This window comes from Perna viridis, chromosome 2 (genome assembly GCF_037379345.1).
Source record: "Perna viridis isolate PV_CMFRI_1.1 ecotype Kerala chromosome 2, ASM3737934v1, whole genome shotgun sequence".
In the NCBI taxonomy this organism is placed as follows: Eukaryota; Metazoa; Mollusca; class Bivalvia; order Mytilida; family Mytilidae; genus Perna; species Perna viridis.
In genome coordinates, this window is record NC_142446.1 from 5,258,234 (window position 1) to 5,281,473 (window position 23,240).

At 33.8% G+C, this 23,240-nt stretch overlaps 1 protein-coding gene across 1 annotated transcript; it reads right to left on the bottom strand.

Annotated features, from left to right (window-relative positions):
• Window positions 1–10,387: 10,387 nt before the first annotated feature.
• Window positions 10,388–12,266, bottom strand: LOC148623437 (uncharacterized). The gene is made up of 2 exons (XM_088565228.1): window positions 11,727–12,266; window positions 10,388–11,301 (listed from the first exon to the last, which is right to left on the bottom strand). Exons 1-2 carry the CDS (start codon window positions 11,887–11,889, stop codon window positions 10,736–10,738), a joined length of 729 nt encoding a protein of 242 aa, XP_088421354.1. The 5' UTR covers window positions 11,890–12,266; the 3' UTR covers window positions 10,388–10,735.
• Between the last annotated feature and the right edge of the window lie 10,974 nt (window positions 12,267–23,240).

Here is a 23,240-nt window from a genome sequence, read left to right on the forward strand (position 1 = left end):
AACATTGGCTTACCAATGGTCCGCCATAGAAACAAAAATATAGATATAACCTTGCATTTTTTTCTAATTCACTGTTTCTTTACTCTTAGACATGTATCATTAAAGATTGATGGATTTTGCTAACGGTCTCTGATATAACTTTAATATTCCTTTGATACAATTTTACAACAGTTTGTGATAATGAGGGTACACACAAAAACATAAATTATCACTGGAATCATGTTATTGATTCACGTCATGATTTTATGTTAAGTGGATAAAGTTTACAGTTCTCATTTGTAGGTATTCAGATTCAGATTTGTCAACATATCAAGGGTTTGCCATTCTGAATGTCTACCTCAAATGAGGTTTGCTATGCTCTATTTATTATAATCAAATTATCTGCTCTTGATTTTTACATTAGTTTAGGAGTGATGTACCCTGAGTTATCTATATTCTGTTCCGAAATGCTTTGTGCAATATTTCAGATGGTCTTTTGCTTAAACAGTTATGTTCTGACAGACATTTGGTAGGGCAAGACTTTTGTAAATGGTCCAAAAAGGTAACTTTTCATATTTACTGCAAAATCAAACATTAGAAAATGTCTTTATAAGTCCTGTGCAAAAGGCATTATAATTTAATTGAAATCACTCAGATTGTACTAATTACATCTAGATAAACACTATGAATCGTGTAATGTAATTTTAAATAAACAATGAATTATTAAAAGGAGCAACTCCCTCACACAAAATTCTTAGATCACTTTCGCTCCACTGGTTAGATTAGGTTTTTTCGGCTATTTGTTCTCAATCAATTCTTGATATAATTGGTCGTTTGGAAAATACTTCTCACAAGCATCTAGATACTTCTCTAAACTATATAGATACTTCTCTAAACTATCTAGATACTTCTCTTAACTATCTAGATACTTCTCACAAGCATCTAGATACTTCTCTAAACCATATAGATACTTCTCTTAACTACCTAGATACTTCTCACAAGCATCTAGAAACTTCGCACAAGCATCTAAGTGCTCCCCACAATTATCCAGATACTTTTCAAAGGCATCTAGCTAGAGGCATATTGAAAATGGCGGACTTCTTAGGCACCGACCATTCTTTTATCCTGGGGGTGGGGAGTTGGGCTAGGACTTGATTTCGGATTAAAAAAATTTCACGTATACGCAAAATTGTTAAGCAGTGGCTATTTGACCGGAACCGGTTTAATAGCCTGTCGTTTATGGACAGACAATGAACCGGGGACTAAAAAATCAAATTAGTAATATAATTAAGCTGTAATTATGTATACAGTCACATACATCGCTGATATTATTTAGTTGTATCGTATTCACGTACCAATATAACTGTGAGGATTATCTATATATGCGTGAGACATTTAAATAGTTGTGAGAAGCATTTAGATGATTTTGCCAAGTATCTAGATACTTGTGAGGAGTATCTAGATACTTTTGATAAAAATCTAGACAGTTGTGAGCAGCATCTAGATGCTTTTGTAAAGTATCTAGATGCTTCGCAAAAAACATCTAAATGCCTCTAACAACTATCTAAATTTTTCTCACACATATATAGATAATCCTCTCAATTATAATGGTGCATGTACTTCACATGAATACGATACAATTAAATAATATCAGTGATGTATCTTTGATAAGTATCTTTATAGTTGTGAGAAGCATCTAGATGCTTTTGCGAAGTATTTAGATACTTGTGAGAAGTAGCTTGATACTTTTGATAAGTATCTAGATAGTTTTGAGAAGCATTAAGATGCTTTTGCAAAGAATCTAAATACTTTTGATAAGTATCTTGATATTCATGAGTTTTTGTGTATCTAGATTCCTGTAAGAAGCATCTAGATAGTTATGAGAAGTATGTAGATAGTTATGAGAAGTATCTAGATAGTTATGAGAAGTATCTAGATACTTTTTAAAGTATCCACGTAGGAAATAACATCTAGATGAAAACAAGGCTATTTTGACATAAACGACCACTCATACAATGGTCTAACAATTTGTACCATAGGGGACAATTTGTTAGTTAATATATGGTATATCAATATGTTTTTTTCTATAGGGGATCATGGTCAACCAAATGTTATATATATGTATATGTGTATGTTCCTAATGGGGACCATTGGTAACCCAATGTTATATCGATATGTATTTTCTTATAGAGGACCATGGGTAACCTACTGATATATATATCAGTTCCTAAAGGGGGCCATGGGTAACCCAGTATAATATCTATATGTATGTTCCTATAGGGAACCAAGGGTAACTCAATGTTATATCGATATATCGATATGTATGTTCCAATAGAGAACCATGGGTAACTCAATGTTATATCGATATGTATGTTCCTATAGATGACCATGGGTAGCCCAATGTAATATCTATATGTATGTTCCTATAGGGGACCATGGGTAGCCTAATGTTATATTTATATGTGTGTTCCTATAGGGGACCATGGGTAACCCAATGTTATATCTATATGTATTTTCGTATAGGACCTTTGGTAACTGAACGTAAAATAAATTTGCATATTTTTAAAGTCAATTAAAAAAGTTGAGAAAAACGGAAAAATAAATATATATGTTATCAAAGTCGATTAAAATCCCACTTTGGAGCTGCATTTTACAGGCTAATCTTCCGAAATCAGCCAACAAATGGTATCATAATCATTCAGTAATGTATTTACTGTTGCTTCAAGCACAGCTTCTGTTTGTCTGTTATAATAACTATATTGTTTTTTTTAATAATCTGCATATTTTCTATTATTGCTGTTATTGTATAGTGCATACGCTGTTATGTTTATCCTTTTCTCTATTTTCATTTTCACTTGCCCCGAAGTGGTTGAACTATATTTGGCGTATTAAAAGAGGTTGTGATAAGGCGGGTATCTCTGGTCACTGTTAAACGAGAGAAATATCCTCGTGCGTGTATGACCAGTATTGTACGTTAATTATTTTGCTTAATCAAACGAAACGACACACACCATTTTTCTGAGGTGAAAAACTGTCCAGACATGGAAAGGCGAAGAACGTGTCGAAATAAACCTCCCCCTTCTATGTATAGACATCTGCGCCCTTCCCCTTTTCTTGTGTAAACTGGCATGACTAGTAAACGCCCTACCCATTGTTTTGAGTAAAATAATTTAAGAATTTATCATGCACCTTTTCACTGGGTGGACCAGAACTTTCAGAAAATTAAAGGGTGTTCACCCCCTCCCCCCCCCCAAAAAAAAAAATTAAAAAACAACAAAAAAACAACTGGATCATCAATAACAAACAGGAAATGACATTTTCACACATTTAGAATGACTTAAAAAATATAGTACCAAGTCTGAAAAGCTTATAGTATACATGTAGTTATCTTTCTTTTATTACATTGTATGATAAAAAATTCTGTTCGAACAAAATACACAGTTCGGATAAAGTGTGTATGAAGCGTAAACTTTTTATTATGCATAAAAATCAATTGAGTGTCCGTCTGTCTGTCCGTTCGTCTCCCGGCATTTCCCATTTGATAAACAAAACTTTGTACAGTTATAAAGCACAAAAATACATGCATGCTCGATTTTGAGCTAGATACAAAAATATTTTTCCTACTTGAAAGCATTATTGGGCGTAATTCTTTGATAACTAACAGGAAATTTCGTTGAATGGTAGGACATAAATTTAGAAAGTTCCCTTTCGACTTTTCTCGCCAATTCAACCATTAAAAAATTACGAGAGAACGAGTCCCAGTATTGGGGTTGATCACATATTTGTATATACATATAAAAGGGTGATTGAGTGAATGTGCGTTTGAAAAAAAAACTCACACGATACATTGAAAATAACCGATATCAAGGAACAGGGCTTTAATGCTTCTTCTGCGTGTTGATGTTGTATGAGGGTCTTCAACAATTAAAAAACGTTAACACCCTCAAAATCAGAACAAGAAGGCCCCTTATAACGTGCTCATAAGAATTATTCATAAAATAAAAATCAAGGTTACTCTCTTGCTGACCACTGGCCATTGAGTGAACACTTAGGCGAAGCCTCAGGATAACCAGCTAACAACACCAGGGTTACAGGCAGAGACTGCTAATCTAGAATAAATCGATCGCTGCAAAAATACGTCATTGACGCATGACTGGAGCAGTCACAATATTTATTGTAAGTGTATTTTAATGGAGTTTGTTTTTTCCCTCAACAAGCTTAATCAACTTTTAAAGTATTCTCTTCGCGTTTGTCGGTGTCGTCATCGTTCTCGTAAAACATCAGCTCCTCTCATACCCCTGGGTCAAAATAAACCTGGGCGTAATAAACAGCTTCTTAGTCCCAGATTTGACCAATTTTTCCAGGAAAGTGCATTCGGATTAGGATATGAAACTTTGCGTAGGGACGCACCATTTAACTTCCTCGAGGTGGGGGGGGGGTTCTTTGGTTGTTAAATGTTACGATCCTGACTGGAGAAAAGATAACTTGGTTAGAAATAGTTAAAAAATAAGTAATGTGAATAAAAAAGGAAAAAAAAATAATTCGCTTACATGCGTTAGAAAAGTACTTCGTGCGCTGTGCCCGCGCACAAAAAAAAACCCAATTCTGAGTCAAAAAAGACCAAGTCCCCCCTCTCAAACCACTAAAGCAATTTGAACAAAATTGTACACCATTAATGTATGGTAGATGATCGTAGATCCTTTAAAACGATTGCTCATTTTGTTTGGATTCGTCAAATTAGTACCGTGTCCACACTTTGCTCAATCGACCGCGATTCTGCGGCATCCTCTGTTACAATTTAAAGGGAAAGCATAAAATTGCCGCCATGACACCAAACAAGTGAACATTGGCTATCTGCTTCACTTTAAATATCCCTGGACACAATGTATGGTGATGCAAATTGTACTCTTTATAATGAAAACGCGTTTTACTGCTCTTACACTCAGATAACGTACGACATACCTTCAAAAACACTAGTAACAATAGCCATTTAATCGAGATTTTGGTTCATTAACATTGTTGAATCTTGTACATTCATCGCTCCAATGTCTTTTTTGTGCTGCATTTACATTTAGAGGAATTCTGTCTGTTGTGTAAGTACTTGATGCTACAAACTATTTTGCAGATCTAGTCGGTTATCTTGGGTAGTGTCCAATGATTACTCTGTAAACTCTGAGGTTTCTCATTTTGAACAGATTTTACATGCTTCATTGCTAATTGTAATAAACTTAGATTTCTCAGATCTTTCTATGATCAAATCTTTCTTTTAGCCACTCACAAAAATTGATAATTGTCCATTTAACATTACACCATTTTTGATTTTTTTAAGCTGAATAATGATTTCATCTGATACTTTGGACTTAATCATACAAATGAACATATCCTCATCGAAGTTTTATCTGAATACTTCAAGATTTTGTAAGACCAGTGCCGATCGATACAATGGATTAAAGAAAATTCTCAACTTTTCACGTTGTAAATTTACCAGATGACCGCAATGACGTCTTGAGTATCACCAAATCGAAGTCTATCTTTCATCTCAGAAACGTCAACATCGTAATTGCAATTCGGTAAACTCAAACTAGATATATCATGTTAAGTATTACCTAAACACAGTTTTTTTTTCAAAGGCTGTTTGTTATTGTGCATTGTACTTTAAAAAATCCCAGATTCTTACAATTTCATTGTATCTTAATCAATTCTAACTTTGACAATTTCGTCCACACAGAGTTCCGTTTATTTATTTATTTTTTTTATTTTTGGTTGTTTGTTTGTCTGTTTGTCTGTTTTTAGTTTATAGTAATTACTCTTGATGTTTCAGTTGAGAACGCAAGAACACTCATTTTCCTTTGAATTTGCAAATTATCTTCTTTTGCATCTTTTACCATTTCCTTTTTAGTATTTTTTTATCCTAACAAGCTTTGTAGTTGACTATTGTATGTCCAAACAACAATCATGGATCACAAACTGCAGCCTTCTTCAACAACACGTTCAATGTTTGTCTTTTCATCGTCCATCTCCGTGGCAACTTGGGCGCTTTATAGCTCCAAATTTTCTACATATATTTGCAATCCCGTAATATCTTTTGTAGAATTGGCGTTCAAAGTTCAATCTCATGTAATTCCTTTACTTGGTATGAACTCCTAATTGGTTTTTTAAGGTTGCCAATTTCACTTCTTTACTCCTTTGCGATTTTGCCATCTGCATGGATTTACTTTTTAAAAGCGAGTAAACACTCCCGGGTTCCGCCATCAACAACACCCACTTATACTGACAATTTTCCTAATTTTCACATATTTAATAAAAAGCTACCATTTTAAATTACTTTAATTGCATAAAAAGAGAATAAATTAATATATCATGTTAACTGTATTTGTACTAAGAGTAAGCCTCGGTGTCTACGTCACATCTATTATTTCCGTTGCACGGGAAAATTGCAGAACAAAGAATAGAGTACTCAGTAAATAACACAAGTCGGGGAAATAGAGATCGCATTTGATACTGGTTGAGATAAAGGGAGATTATGTTAGTTGTTGTGATTATTGCAAAAGATATTGACTGTCTGTCACACGATTGTAGCCTATCAGAGGTTTAAGAATCTTTTGCATTTGTATAAACAGAACGAAAAAAATCATTGACTCGGTGTACAGACTCTATGAAGTCAGCCTCATATCTTGACCAACACTCAGAGATCTATTGTAAAGGAAGACTCATGACAAAAATATACGACAAACGCGATGACTTCTCATTACGTATTGTAAACTTTCTTATTATCTGTGGCAACATACCTTCAGCACCTGCGTATGGAGTTTTCATATTACAACTCTTACGCTATGCCAGAGCTTGCCGTAACGACGCGAATTTTTGTACCGTGCTCGACCTCTTACAATTAGGTTTCTGGAACAGGGTTATGTTGCTACAAGATTTGAAGTCATCAATACAGAAGGTTTATGGTCGTCATCATGAACTCGTGGATCGTTACGGTATATCGATCTGCACTAGGAGAACCAATTTTTCACCGTGTTATAGTTTTCCTTTCTTATTTATTCTACCACGGACTGGACATTTTATTAGCAACTTGGTGGGTGTTATTAGAAATGAAGAGCATGCTTACCCTACCGGTGTACCTTGTCCATGTTCCCAGTTTTTGACGGAGTCCTAATTGCTCATTTACTTAAGTTTCTTTGTACGCGTTATTTTGGTTATTTCATGTTCTTTGTTGTGTGTGTCCTTGTTCTCTGTATAGTCTTTATTCTTGGAATATAACATGCGAGATTATCTCCTCAACCGTGGAGAATATCCCCATTCATTGAACTGACATTAATCATCTTCCATCGTCTAAATCTATATATGATCCCTAACCTCCGTATAAAATATCATCCATAGATCAGTTAAGGTTCAGTAGTGCTTTTTGTGTTTCTTAAGTAGAACTATCTCTCTTTTTACGCATCGGCCAAAATATATAAAAAAAATTCCATATGATGCCAAATTAAAAACAAATCATTAAAACCGTTTAGGATGAGTTTCACTTACAAGGATTTAGTCTCATAAAACCACTTCTAATGTTTCGAACATTATTCACATCCTGTCGAAATTAGCATTTTGAATTTTACTTGTTAATGCAAAGAGAAAAATTAAAGATTGTTTAAAGTATCGTATCAAAGGAAAATGATAGTATATTTTTTAAGAAAATGGATTTGAAAGAATAATACTAAAATTCATATTTTATCACTTTTCTGTTTACTGACATCGCGTCGATGCAAATTACTCGCACATGCAAACAATATTCATACACATTTGTAGAAATAACAAATATCACTTTCGTGGATCGTTATGATCTGCACTGTGAGAAGCGATTTGTTCACCGTGTCACATATATATTTTCGTCTACCTTGAACATGACAATTAGGAGCAACTAGGCGGGTGTTTCTAGAAAAGGAGAGGATGCATTTGGTTCATGCTTCCTGTTCTTAGTGAGTCCTGATTGCTCATTTACTTTTGTTTCTTTGTTCATGTTTAATATTTTGGTTAATTTATGTTCTTTGTTGTGTGCGTCTGTTTTCATCTGAGGAATACATTCTTTTAATACTGCTCAAATCTTGATTCCCTTTACTACTCTTAAACTTCGCAAAGTTACTTTAGCTTGGTTTTACTATACTTTCGATCAACATACAGATTATGTGCTTACTATGCCATGTTTAAGTTCAATGTGTTTTAGGCATATTTAAAGTGAGTGAGTACCCTTTTGACCCATAAATGACAAGTTAGACTTAATACGTCAGACAGTTAAGTTGAAATATCTCCCTTCAAAATAGTTAAGTTTTTTTCGTGCAATTACAACGTAATAAAGTGGTGTCTTATCTATAAAGTTACGGAAGATTTACGCTTATGGCGTTTTAACATTAAAAAAATCCCCAAAGTCGGATATCTCCCTTTGTGGATATCGAGCATAATTATTATTCTTCAATACATCTCATCAAAACGATTGAATTAATTGATAGGAGTAAGTTTATGTGGACATACAGATTGATTCCTGTATAGCTTAGACTTTGTAGGGGATACAATTCTGATTATTCCAAATGTCCTTTAGTCGTCGTTTTGACGAATTTTGTGAAATTAGAGGTTTGATGAAATTGCTGAGTTAAATTTAGTAACAAAACAACGTGAGGAGTCACCCCATACTGCAATGCTTGATTTCAGTAACAGACCATTAGATTTCCTATTCTCTGGTACGACCACTCATTTCTAATGCTTAAAGTTTACCAAATAGTGGTAACCGTGCTAGCTTACTCGCTTCGATCGAGTCTAACTTTAAAAACTTCTTCTCCGAGGAAGATGTAATCTGACGGCAGAGTGATATTTAACGGAATTTGAAACGTCCTTTAAAGAGAAGTCCTTGCATGCTCAACGCAGCTTGTTGGTTTCTGTATAGGGGATTACTGTAAACAAGAAAAACTTACTATTGACAGAACTTTTTACTAACAGCAAAGTTATAAATTAAAACATGTAATTTTTTTTTCTTTTTTAAAATTTCAGAAATACCTTGAAAACACGATGATTATCTCGTGTAGTTACTTTAGAATGCAGCTTTCAAAATACCATTACTTCACAACACGTGGTACAACACCAATCGTCTATTATCATGTGTTGTAAAATGACTTTTTAAACTCATTCAAGTATTCACTATACACTTTCAATGAATAATTACTATTTCAATATCGGTACTTAGTAAGTCTATCTACTTTATAGTAATAGTTTTGGAAAGGAGCCAACCAATATCGCCCATTACCGTTAGTGTAATATAATATTTTGACTTTCTACGCCGACGGATGTGTATTTACATCTATAAAATGTTACATGTATAAACACGTGGTATTTTCCCTCATTCATTTCACTGCACAAGAACGTGGTGAACGAAATTAACATGTCCTTTTCTTCTTTCGTTGAATTTTATATTTGTTAATGAGAGGTATCGGTTTGTGACATTAAATATGTATAATGCACTTTCATAGTCTGTACGAAGACTGTTTCACTATAGACACAGGGAGGATATTGCCTTTGTGTTACAGATCTAAATATGAGGGATATTTATTTTATTTATGCCTATATAGCGTCAACGAGAAAATAACAAATAGTGCGATTATTGTACCTACTATTTGTAATAGGCATATTATATATATTATAAAACAACAAATTTAACTTATTGATCTTGTTTAATCATGTATGTGTGTTTGCTATTGTTGATGTTAATGGCAATATAGTTACTGTTTATTAATGTGCATGCCCCCTTGAGGGTCTTAATCTGAAAACTGTACTTCATTCCCTAGTCTGATGAAAGTTAATAACACACGATATCATTAGAATTCACAAACTGTGTTAGATTTAAGAAGGTATGGACTTTACAAATTTCTGGGGGGGGAGCTGGAGCTGGGATTTTTCACGCAGGACAGAAAACATTTTTTGCATGCTTCAGGAGCAAAAATTATAATTTTTTTTTATTTTTACAATAAAAGTAATTCTTCCCATGGACCAGTAAACTATTTTTTTACTCTTTATGGTGGCCAAATTATGTTAAATGACCAAAATTAAGGACGGATTTTTTTCTAAAAATTCTCAGACCCCGAAGAAATCGATAAGTCCATGTTGGTCCAGATCCATACTACTTATCTGGGTTATTATAATGTTACATGTAACTATAGATTACGGATTACTTGAGGCTCTTTTTTCTGTAACTTCCACAAGAGGAAATAACATGTGTCCTACTAATATTTGACATGATTTATATGTGTTACACTTCAGTAAGCAGTTTAGCCTCAAGCTGCCATGTCATTACCATTCATTCTCCAACAAAAACCTTGTACTTTTTTTGTTATATCAATATATGAGACTTAAATTCAAATAATAACTGTGACAATCTGATCAATTTATTTTTTAATAAATGGCTGCAAATTACAAATATGATTTACGTGCCGGTCTACTCACCAGACATTTTAACTTTTTTTGACTTAACAGACTTACTCACATAATCGCTAACATTCAACACTTGCAACCACTATCAATTGATTTCTACAAGTTTTTACTTGTACATGAACACAACAAAGCACCTTCAATTCATTTATTTTACATTCAACTCATATTTTCGGCAATAATCCATTTTCAGTCACTCGGTTTTTTTACATGTACATCTTGCATGTTGATCGATGAATGACTTCAATTGATGAAATATCACATTTGATAAAATTGTGTACGTTCGATACTACGTTTTCTCGAATGAAGATAGGTCGCATGGTCGTAGATAATAAGTCTTGACTTTGGACTCATTGCTGGTTTCGTTGCTTGAATAATAGAATGACTTGTCCGCATTGTGATTCCATTCGGATTCCTCTAGCCCTTTTGATAACGGATCATCGTTTGTTAAATGATCACATGGTTGATTTTCCCAGTCACTGTAAATTGCTGATTTGTAACCTTGATAACTTTTGGTTTTCTCATCTCGAATTTCCCTTTGAACTTTCTTTAAAGTATTGTTTATGAGCACAGAACGACGAAGAAAATACTCGGGGTCTTCAATCTGCTTTAATTTGCAGACAGTCATTTTAAGAATTTTCCTTCTTTCTTCTTTTCTTTGTTTCGGTGTGTTTAAAAATGGTGAAATTCTTTTAGTTTGTGACTTTTCAATGAAATAGTCAACATTTTTAAAGAATGCTTTTTTCACTGGAGTCTGATCAGAGGTCTTTTCATCTGATTTTCTTTTCAATCGGTTTATTCCATCATAGTCAATTTTCATTTCCACTTCATTTTCATTTTCATCGACAAATGAGCCTGAAAATGAATATTAAAAACTAATATGTATTTCCTGTTAGCGTGACAAGGACACGAAGTGTCAACAATTTAACAACACGTTACATGTAAAAAAAATTGTGTGTACATGTCATTCGTCCTGTATACATGATGCTAGAGTATAGACAACGTGAAGACAATTTTAATGATTTCATTTAAAACCTCTTTCGCATTTTGGCATTAAAATGCTGTAAGATAGTTGATTGTGTTATCGGGCGACAGAAGTGTTATCCATTAAATATCTTGCTATAATAAGCATATTGACTACTTGATACATAAACAAACCATATTGAACATAACAAAGAGAAAACTGTACTGGTGTACACAGCTAGATATGATTCTTGTCGAGATAACAGACGTATGTGGCATTATACAGCAGATACTTATGTCAAAATACAATGACTTACCTATATTGGCTGCAGATTTTCTACACATGGCTAAATGGCTATTAAATCCACAAGAACAGCCTTTTAATTGGTTTTGAATCCAAGCGTAACCCCCAAAATCCTTAGATTCTTGATCACAAGGAGTATTGTATATAGGTGATAAAACACAAGTCATCCTCAGCATCTAATGTAATATATTTTTACCATTGAAGTGTCACATTATACAGCCGAAAAGGACCCGACAAAATTTAAGTGCTAGTCCACGTAATATGAGATGATAGATCCTTACATATGTTAAGAATTAAACAGACGTCACGTTACACACTGGTTTAACTCGCAAACAAAGACTACAGGTAAACAGTTATTATTATTGATAAAATTGTCTAACCACTGTATGTAAGTGATATACAGTCCACTGGATGGGTGCGTTCTTTTTACGTCCGTTTAATCCAGTTAAATTAATTTAAAGCACCATATCCGATCAGATAATGATCTATTTATGTAAATGTGACAAATTACTCCCGAGTAAATAGCCGTCCTACTTGAAACAAACTTTCCTTTGTCTGTATGTAGCTGTCACACGTCTACATCCCACGGCAACCTACGGACGTTTCACACTGATCTTAGTGGAAAAGATAATATCGATCTGTAATATAGAGGCGATTACGAGCAGGTTTATTGGTTTCCAATCTTTGTACTTGGTGCAAGTTTATACTTACTCTGACCGGTACGTTATGTATTATTTAATCAACCAAGTGTGGAATTTTACAGAGACGTTGTCTGAACAACAGTAGCATTCCCCCATTTTAGGTTGAACTAGATAAAAATCCTGAACCTTTTCCGTAAGGTTATTTTCTGCACATCCTGGTAAATCTCCCGGATTTAAATAAAGTATTTTTCCGGTTTATGTTCCACGTAAGTTCAATGATGATTAACTTACCTGTTACTTGAAACAAAGCGGTCCGTTATTGATAAAAAAATATGAACTGGATTTTAAGATATTTTTAATTTGGAATTTGCATTCTTTACGCTTAAAATGCTGATAATGACCTTTTCTACCTTTAACTAATGACAAATGAAAATTAGTTAAGTGAGAAAAAAAGGTGACATCAAATGATCTTATTTAGTATAATTAATAATAATCAATAATGATATTGACAATAGGAATTAACCCAAGGGAATCTAAGAGACTTCCTGTTATCTTGTCATTATTCCATGTGTATGGGCAAGCGTCTATAGCACACGCAAAATATTTATTCGTCGTGAATAATTTTATATATGGTACGTAATGCTGTAATTCATAGATTCGGTTTATCTTCGAAAGCTTTAATAAAATCTTAGAACACTAAAGAAAAAAAGACTTTTTATGCATTTATGCATTTTAACATAAATTTTAGCATAAAAATGAGTTTGAATCACTATAAGAGAATTGTATCACTTGTTTACATCAGATGGACATGAACCAAAGGTCAAAAACATGAACATTGACGGTTACCCTAATCTTGCATAGAATATGTGCCAAGTTTCAGCGAGGCGGGTACAAAATAAAATAAATATATACTGGTACATCAGACATTCCGAGAAAGCAGTAATTAAGTAATTGTGCAAACATTACAAGAATGAAGATCACGAACATTCTGTGAATACAACGACCTTCTTAAGTCCACTGCTTAATTTTATTATTTTGATATCATATGTTTCTACATTTACTACTGAAAACTAAGGTGACCCATTTCTCAATGCGTATACGTACATGCCCGGTAAATGTGGTCTATCTTCCTGAAAAAAAAGAGACATGTATTTGATTTCTCAATTATAATATCCAATACTTGAAACCCAAGTGTTCATTATACTAAGTATTCAAAATTTACACGAATCCTTCAGTCATGTTAAATGTTTAATCAAAGTCTGTAACGAAGAGTTTGTATTTGATCCATCTTCGAGCCAAGTCCGATTTGAATTATATCACAGATTGCTTTCCGAAATTTGCAGTATTGCGACATTCAAAACAACTTCGACATCTACCTATATGGTGATGGTGCTACTGAAGAGGTTACTCCCCGAACCACATGTACAGCATACTAAAACCATCAATGACATTTTTGTATATTGAAACTACTATGTCGATATACCAGTGATGGGGAACCATAGATTCCGAGTGTTTTCACTAGCCCAGTAATCATACTATTTTTGTATTTTCAGATTCATGAATTGACTGATTGTTTATTTTTCTAAAAATGTATAAGTTGAGTAAAGTTAAAAAAATCTTCACGTATTTCAAATTGTTCCATAATTTGCCCTTTTAAAATACAACAATTTTGCTTCTCTCAGTATTGACCTTTTGTTTCCACATTGAACAGTAATCGGAGAGAGAATTAAGCTGGCTTTGTAAAACCTCTTCTGATTCAGCCAAGAGAGCAGTGCCAACTGCATACAGTATTGTGAAAAGTTTAAGAAATCTATCGAATTCTTTTCTGTAATTCATCTGAATTTTATATTTCAACTATTTATAAAAGCTTCTAAGAATCCATATACACAAAACTTCATAGCTTGATCTGCAAAATGTACAACCAAGCCTCTTCCGAAACTATTGACTTCCATACTTACAGCTGTCAAAGAGGATCTTCAGTCTTATTACGACACTTGTAACTCCCGTAGTGTTATCAGTTCAATGAAAATTTCTAAAGATTGTCTGGAAACTCACAATGCTAGATCATTAGCGGAATAAAATATAATGAAGACCTATGATTTTTCCTCTTTTTACTTCTACTCCCCAATCCTCAGTTAAAACCCCGATTAAAGAACATTATACATCGTTTTTACTAGACAAAGTAGATGGAACATCTGGAAGACGATTCCTAGTTATAATCATCACCTGAATATACCGATGAAGGTATGTTGTCAAAATGCTGGGTTTTTTATCAACATGTTTGTCCAGTGTAGTGACGAGTTTTTCAACAGTCGACATTCCAACGGGAAAAAATTATGGTACGCTACTCGCTGAACCTTTTCCTTCACTCTTATGAGAACCATTTTATAGCTGATTTTATCCAGAAGAAGGAACATCGTCTAACCAGATCCTTTGAACTCATTTTCCAATATATGAATGGCGTGTTGTCTTTTTTCAGCAAATTCCAATTGGAACTATATGTGCCCTTCTTATAGCTAATTGTTTTCCTTATTCACATGAATCGGAGTTTCTTTAAAATCTTATGGAAGACAAGAAGTTTAAAGAATCCAGTTCCTTTAATTTTACATATTCTAAACTTGGAGAATGTCTTCTGTCCATTATCTAGAACAGGAAACTAAAGAGACTATGGACATAGCTTCTTCTGTGTCATTTTAAGACATTTGCCTTGAATTCGACAACATCAGTCAGTTCAGTACAAATATGTATGACAAAAGACACTTTTTTTTTTATTTTAAAATGGTCAATTTCCCTTTCACATGTAGTTAAATATCAGCTTTCCAGCATATGGATTTTTTTCTCAATTTATAGGTGTCATAGCTATACAGAGCAGTAGCCACCACTGCCTGAAAGAAAGACATCAGCATCAAGGTTACGAAAAATACGTCTCATTCACTGCCTGAGAAGTTTATCTTCCGATATCCAGTTCTTTTTTAAAGATATTATGCTTCTTAAAAAACGAATTTTTAACGATGGATTTTGATACTGTACTGTTTTGAGTACTGACTTTACCAAATGTGTTCGGTGGCAATGTTGTGATGCCTGGATGTATTGCAATATAGCGTAACAATTAACCGTCATGGAAGCGTGTAGTTAAGCACACAATTTGATTTTGCCATGTTATATGGACTTTCCTTCTCTATTGCCTTGAGATTTGGCCTACATTCAGTAATTGTATAATGTATACTGTTTACTGGTATGTTAGTGAATTATCCCTGTCCCATTGTTTTTTTTTCACTGCAGCTCAACTTTTGTACTAAACAGAACTAGAATTCTTTAGTTTTAATTTCTAAGCGTCCAGAGTAAGTGTTATATCATACCGAGCGTGCTTTATATTTGATTGTTTCATACATTTTTATACGGACTTTACCATTGTAACATGTTATGACTCAACCATTGTAACAAACTATGACTTTACCATTGTAACATGTTATGACTCAACCATTGTAACAAACTATGACTTTACCATTGTAACATGTTATGACGTTACCATTGTAACAAACTATGACTTTACCATTACAACATGTTATGACGTTACCATTGTAACACATTACTGAATTAACAATTTAACTGATGATAAAAATCAACAAGTGTGTAAGTATTTTGTATTATGTGACTACTAATGGCTAATTGAAATATTATGAAGCAGATTTGTATACAAGTATTTGAACAGAGAACAATATTTTACACTAAATTAATGTACATGTTGATTTTAAAATGATTCATTACTTAGTTTCGACACAGGTAGGTAATAAAATGTACCATATTTTATACATTTTGAATGTATGTAATTTGTCGACATAAAGCTATAATTACAAGTATACATGACAGGTGTCAGATGCTCGGAGGTATGATCAATGACTTGTGAACAAGCAGTGAAGGAAACGAGCAATGATGAGGTCTTATTCAGAATGCCAACAGTCTTAATTTTTCTGCAGTATATACTATTAGTGTTCACTAATCTCTTGCGTGCCCGTATTGGAATTTATAAACGAATAGTTTTTTTTTCCTCCAAATCTTTATGTGTGTTTATTACGTATCATTGTATATGTATAGTTCAGTTTTTGTTTGTTTGTTTGTTGGGGTTTAACGTCCGAGCAGCAATATTTCAGCTATATTCAGACGATGAACATGATAAAATGAACATGAAATGATGATGAAATGAAAAAGGGATGGGACACAAGGACAATGGGGTCGACAAATTTGGATTGCCACTGGAAATAGGGAGAGGTGGGTAGGGTCGGGCAATTTAGCCTCCTCTGGCGGAGCCCTATGGTTCCTAATCCGGGAGAATACCACAGTAGGGTTCTTTAACGTGCGAGGAACGTGGCATCTTTCCCAACACGGTGCACCACTATGGTTTGCGGTCAGGTTTTCCGTATTATAGCCTGACAACCCCAGCATGTAACACGCCAGGGGTACCCCATTCCACCACCTGGGGCACACATATTCTTTTAACACCCGGACCTGCACGGGGCTGTATAGTTCAGAGTATATAGTTTAATGCTTTCAGTCGTCCAAGTCAGAGTTGTCTCTCTTTGAAGGTCATTACGGTTAATATATATTTTATTCAAGTATTGAGTCGAATTGTTTTGGAAATTTGTTGATTCATTGATTGATTAATAAGTTCTCTAAGATGTAGTTATATTTAGCAGATGACAATCTTGGGTGATTATTTATACTTGTCGTTTTACTCGTGGCATGTCACGTTCCTTACCATATTTGGGTTTTAACATTATTCATTTGCATATCTTTGGTTTGTTTTGTGTATTTTGTCTTATTTCTTAAGGTTTTGATATGATCGTTTTTTGCTGTTTTAATGTATGTTTTGATCTGGAAATTTTATATTTTCTTAAACTGTTAGTTCTTTTTTATTTTTTGTTTGTTTCTTTCTTTTACTTTGGTTAACTAGTTGCCTATCTAGGCTCTGCATTTTATTTATTCCATGAGATTTCACTTATTTTTATACGTTAATCATTTCATTCTTTTTTTCCATTTTTGTTTCTCATTTTCTATTTCAAAGTTCAATGCGTTTTTGACTTATTTCATATTGTAAGTCCAGTTCAATTTATTTGTGTTTGTGTTTATCTCATTTTGCAAAATAACATGAACAAAGTCCATATATAAATGTTTATGTAAATACAGACTGTATACAGAATTCTAACACTTAGATTGCAATTAATAAATAATAATATTATCTACCACACCTAACCTCACCTCACCTATATATATATCCTCTTCGTGCCCACTGTCACATAAGGTCAGGATACATTGTTACTTGTGGCTATCCTTACCTGCCATTCTTGCAGGCTACTCGGCACTCAAGCCCAGTTGTAATTTTTCTTGCTCAATAGTCCTCCTCCAATAATTTTCTACACCAAGGAAAAATTAAATTTTTGCATTGGGGAAACATAAATCGATGACATTTTTTTCAAGTTGCATATTATTATTAAAATTTTTAAAAACAAAAAAATCCACAAAAATGGTTTTGTTTCAGCACATTCTACATTTGTAAATAAAACACTTAACAATCTGAGTAACTTCATGTTATTGTTTTTTAATCTATAAAGCTCTCTATTGATATTTCAGATACTTCATAACCACATGGTTTGAAAACTGATCAATAAAAAAGCAATTAATATATTCCTGCTGTACATACAGCCATGAAAAATGTGAGCGAAAAAAAAAACCTTAGTTACCACATCATATTTGTTCTTGAGTTTCTCAACGATAGAAGATAAAGTTATTAAGGGTAATAAAGAAATTACCAAACTCGTGTTCCGAGATAAAATCGTTATAAAATAGGTTGGTTTTTTTTGTAGTATTTTTTTTTATCTGCGAAGATTTTTAAAATTAAATTAAATAAAGGAATTCATCCATATATAATTCTTATTTTGTTTGCATGTCTAGAAAATACTATACTATGATTGGTTAAAAGAACCAGTTATTCCGTCTGTATAGAGGTTACAGACCACCAATTCAACCAATGAGCATTTGGAACGTAGGCAAAAATAGTCCTACGCAGAAATTACCCCTGTTCCTCATAGTGCTGTGAAAAAAGTTCTCATCTTATTTTAAAAATTTAAACAGTTTCTGAAAGGAAAAACATTTCTGTACATTTTATAGGTGCATTTTGCTTCTTGTGATGTGAAGCCTAATCTCCATAATGGTTTTTAAATATATCCCTATCTTGTGAAAACACTGGGATTTCCCATGCTATTTATAGACCCTTCACTTCCGGTGACCAGTACTGCACTGCAAGTCTGCTAACCCCACATGCCATTCTGAGGATTGTGAGCTGACATATGTAGAATCATGTTGATATATAGTCCTCTGCAGGTTAAAGTTAAGGTAAAGTCCAGAGAAGCCATTGAATATTGTGAAATTAGCATAGAAGCCTATGGAAAGTGGAATTAGTGGTTTTTAGCCTAGACACCTGTGTAGGAACTACTTTTACACAAAATCTATTAACACTCAAATTTATAGGTTATACTTGTTACCGCTTATTTTGTTTCTTTCAGGAAAAACATGTTTTATCAAACGAATATTGGTTTATCTCATCATTCCACCAGTCAAAACAGTGGACTATATTTTCAATACATAATTGTACTGTAGAATATGTAATCATACACAACTCGAACAAAAACAAATCCAAACTTATTTTCATGAGACTTCAGGGTCTCTATGGGCAAAAAGACAAAACGGGAAACGAAATGTATTTAAAAGAATTCCACATTTAATAACACATTTTTTGTAATTATGTTAAATATATTTCTGAAATGTAAATTAGATATTTTTTATCGTTACGCTTATTCGCACACGTGTAAGTACGAGAACACAATTATAGTTTCCTTTTTTAGTGTGTTTCTTCCTGATTTTTTTTCTTTGCTGTCATAAACTTTATTGCGTAGTATTCACGGCAGAAATGTAGGGCAAGGATCAAATTTACGAAGGATTTTTCTTCATTCTGCTATTTTATGCGCACGGAAGTTGTGATTTGGTCCTGTGGAAGAAATTTAAGACATTTGGCAGTGGTCACTTATCATGTCTACGGGGCCTCCGATTCAAAGTTGCTAAAAATAAAATGATGGTGAATTTTTCTGGCACTCTTATAGAAATTGATATGCTTTTATATATGTTTCCATATTGGTGAAGTTTCATTGAGTTTGAAGCGGTGGGATTTTGTTTTATATGTCAAGATGGGTCTGTTGAAATGCATTACGAAATTAATTGTGTCCTCGTACCTGTACTCATCGCAATTAAAACACCTGAGTGATCCCGAATTCACCACACCCGGTTCCGACATCACCTGAAACGTATCTGGAAATACAGGTTAGCAATTTTGTTTTAATTTTTGCGTTCAAGAGAACAGACTTATCGTAAATTTATCCACAGCTTTCGATAATTTTTATTGTTGAAGTTTCTTTTCTTGTGATAACATTTACGTACGATTTATCTTCAGAATGTTCACCCTTTTACGATACGCCAATATCTAGGGTTGTGATGGGTAAAAAATTTCTTTTTTCACGGACAGAAAAGGTCCCAAATGGCGATTCAAAATGATATTTTTAACTATATTAGCCGGTCAGCTGAGTCGTATTAAAATTTGCCTTACACAGTGAATGTTGAACAAGAAATTGTTCATCAGATTTTTTTTTAGTTTGGGGAACCTCAGATAGATCTTTTTTCCTCGGCGCAGAACAAACAGAAATGTTGTACTTGGATAATGGATCCGGAAGCAATTTCTCTGGACGAACTGCCGATTTTACGTGATAACATGTTTGTTTACATATTCCCTCCAATTTCTCGAATTCAGAAAAAAATATAGAAATATATCAGGTAATATTAATAGTCCCTTAGTGGTCATGGAGAATATGACATCCGGAAATACTGGATTTGTTGATAGCTCTTCCTCGGAAACTACTTCATGGAGACAGGGAATCCAGAAAGATTATTCCACCAAGTTTGTCAAATACAATTGCTCGTGTGATTCAAAACAAACTGATCCACATTCAGCATCTTTAAGTGAAGTAGCTGATTTTTTGGTTTATTTATTAGAATCAGGTTTACAGTGTAGAGCCATATCTGGTTATATGTCTATGTTGTCGGTAGTTTTTTCCTCCACTTTTGAATTGTCCAGTTGGACATCATCCACATATTTCAAGGTTGATCAGAGGAATTTTATATTCATTCCAAAGGGTTGGGCAGTCCCAAGAAAGCTGACTATACGCTGTTCTAGGAACTTTCTTTGCTTTTCGCATGAAAATGTTTTCAAAAGGACAGTTACTTTCATGTCGTCAACTGCGTGGTTTGCTTGCCGAAAATGTTCCACGACTGGACAATCTTTTCCATTGGTAAAAGGGCATGTCGAACAGCGTGTTCGCTTACAGTGCCGTGTGCCTCTGTAACTGGCAGGGGGCGTCTAATGGCACTCTTGAAAGAACTCGTAACAAGGTGCGCTTTTAGACTCTTTCCCTTTCTATAGGCAGTTTGGAAGCGAATCGTTAAATACTGACGACATGTATTCGTCTCCAAGAACTATGGATTTAAAGTTGCGAATCAGGATGTCCTGGATTGCAACATTATGATTTGTTAAGACCAAATGAACACGGGCACTTGTGTTTTTCATCCTCTTTTCCATAGACTCAAATCGCTTAACTTGGGACTTACATGATCGCTCGATGTAGAACTTTGTTCGGATAGCCTCTCTTGACAAAAAAAAAAATCATCGTGATATTGAGCCCCGAAATCTTTGTCATCACTGCAAATACGGCGAAGTCTCAGTAATTGTGACTTGGGAATGGCATGACTGAGGATGACTGGACTGATAGTTTAAGTAACAATGTGTATCCGTGGGTTGATAAGTTTAGACTAAAGGAACACGGGCACTCGTGTTTTTCATTCTCTTTTCCATAGACTCAAATCTCACTTGGGAAATTGACGTGATCGTTCGATGTAGAGCTTTGTTTGGATAGTCTCTCTTGACAAAAAAAATAAAATCGTGTTATATTGAGCCCTTAAAACTATTTTAGAAACATAAATTTGAGTTTCTGAATTAACTATTGCCAAGTTATACTTGCAAGTATAACAGTAATGCTTTTATGTGCATGTATGTATTTTTCCAAACAGTGAATGATCAACTGTATGTATACAGTATCTGTATAGTCATTTGTACCGTTCTGATGCTTTTTGACATTTGATGTTTTGGTGGAAGGATTTAATTGTACAGAATGTGTGAAAATCATTTCAGATATATATTTAACATAATTATCATAAAATGGAGAATTTTTAATTTCAAGAAGAAATTTTATAATAATTGTTAGTGTTAAATATATTTCCGAATGGCCCATCGCCGCCCCAGTAATAATGTTATGAGTGCTATAATTTGAACGCTCATTTAAAATGAATTGCGTACCTGTTTTTCCAAGTTCGTTTTCGGGTGATGCCGGAATCGGATGTGGTGAATTCTGATCACTCTGATGTGTTTAATTGCGATGAGTACACATATACGAACGAACGTAACAATCAATATTCTATCCTTTAAAAGAAATGTTATTTCATTTACATTTCAGAAATATATTTAACACTAACAATTTTTATTGAATCTCTTCTTGAAATATAAAAAAAATCCATTCTTTCCCATAGTTTATGGATGTTCAAACACCAAACTTCGGACTTTTATTCAATTTGTGAATGCATCGTCACCGTTTATACATCAATTAACTCTGAAAATGTGTTTACTCCTATGTTGGCTAGAGATAAATTCTAAATCACAAATCTAATCGTTTCCATAATTTTATATTTTAATCCCGAAAATTTAGCTAGACAGCTCCTCAAATACTGACAAAAATGAGATTTTTAAAGAATCGAATACATGCCCAAAGCATAGCACCAGAAATTAAAGACGATCTATTTAAAAAAAAAACATAATAAGATACATATATTAAAGGAACAATAATAGAGTAAAATACGATTACATACAAAAACTGAACATAAAACCAAGACAGCACACAAAAAACTAAAGCATAGCAATATAATTTAAACACAAAAACCAGAAGCAGCATCAAATGCCCCGAAAGAGTAGGTATGTCCCGCTTTGCCAGCGGCACCCCGTCACAAGGTAAGTTAAATGTTCAGTGGTTTGACGCATCAACGATCGTTAAACTTTTGTAATGATGATATCAGTACAGGCTGGACGTATTCCGGACTTAACAGCTCACTTCCCCGTGCGCTCTACAAAGAAAGTTGGTGCACACATGTACAATGTACAGGCATGACAGTAACGGATCGACACTGAAATGTGTATACTTGACTGGAAATTTACGATTTTTAAGTCTAAATCATCACGTTTTTCATAAAGTTTTGATTTTTAAAACATCCTGTGCTATCTTTGTATAGGGTAAGGTTTAGGTATTAAACAGATGAAGGTAAATCAGTTATCTCTTAATTTCAAGTTAATTTGTGTAAATCAAATGCAAGTAATGTAAGTAATCCTTGAATTTAGAATTATTCAGAGATATTACATTATTTAGTGAGATTATAAGTCTAGGCTAATTGCTCCTATTGCTTTCTGTTGTACCCCTTGTAAAACCTTCCTTCATACGAATATAGAAGTCGATGGATATTGTACAATATGTTACCATATACCATAGGTATTCCAGTGGTATGTTGGAACACCTATCCTTCGAATTCGACAAAGAGTCTCAGCATTTTAACACAATCAGATTCAGAGTACTTCTTGTTAGAATCGGTGTTCATGTGTGTGGGGTGTTTTCACGAAATAAGCCCCTTTTCTCTGCCTTATATTAAATATGCATACCTTCTAGTCCCCCGTTTTGTATAGAAGC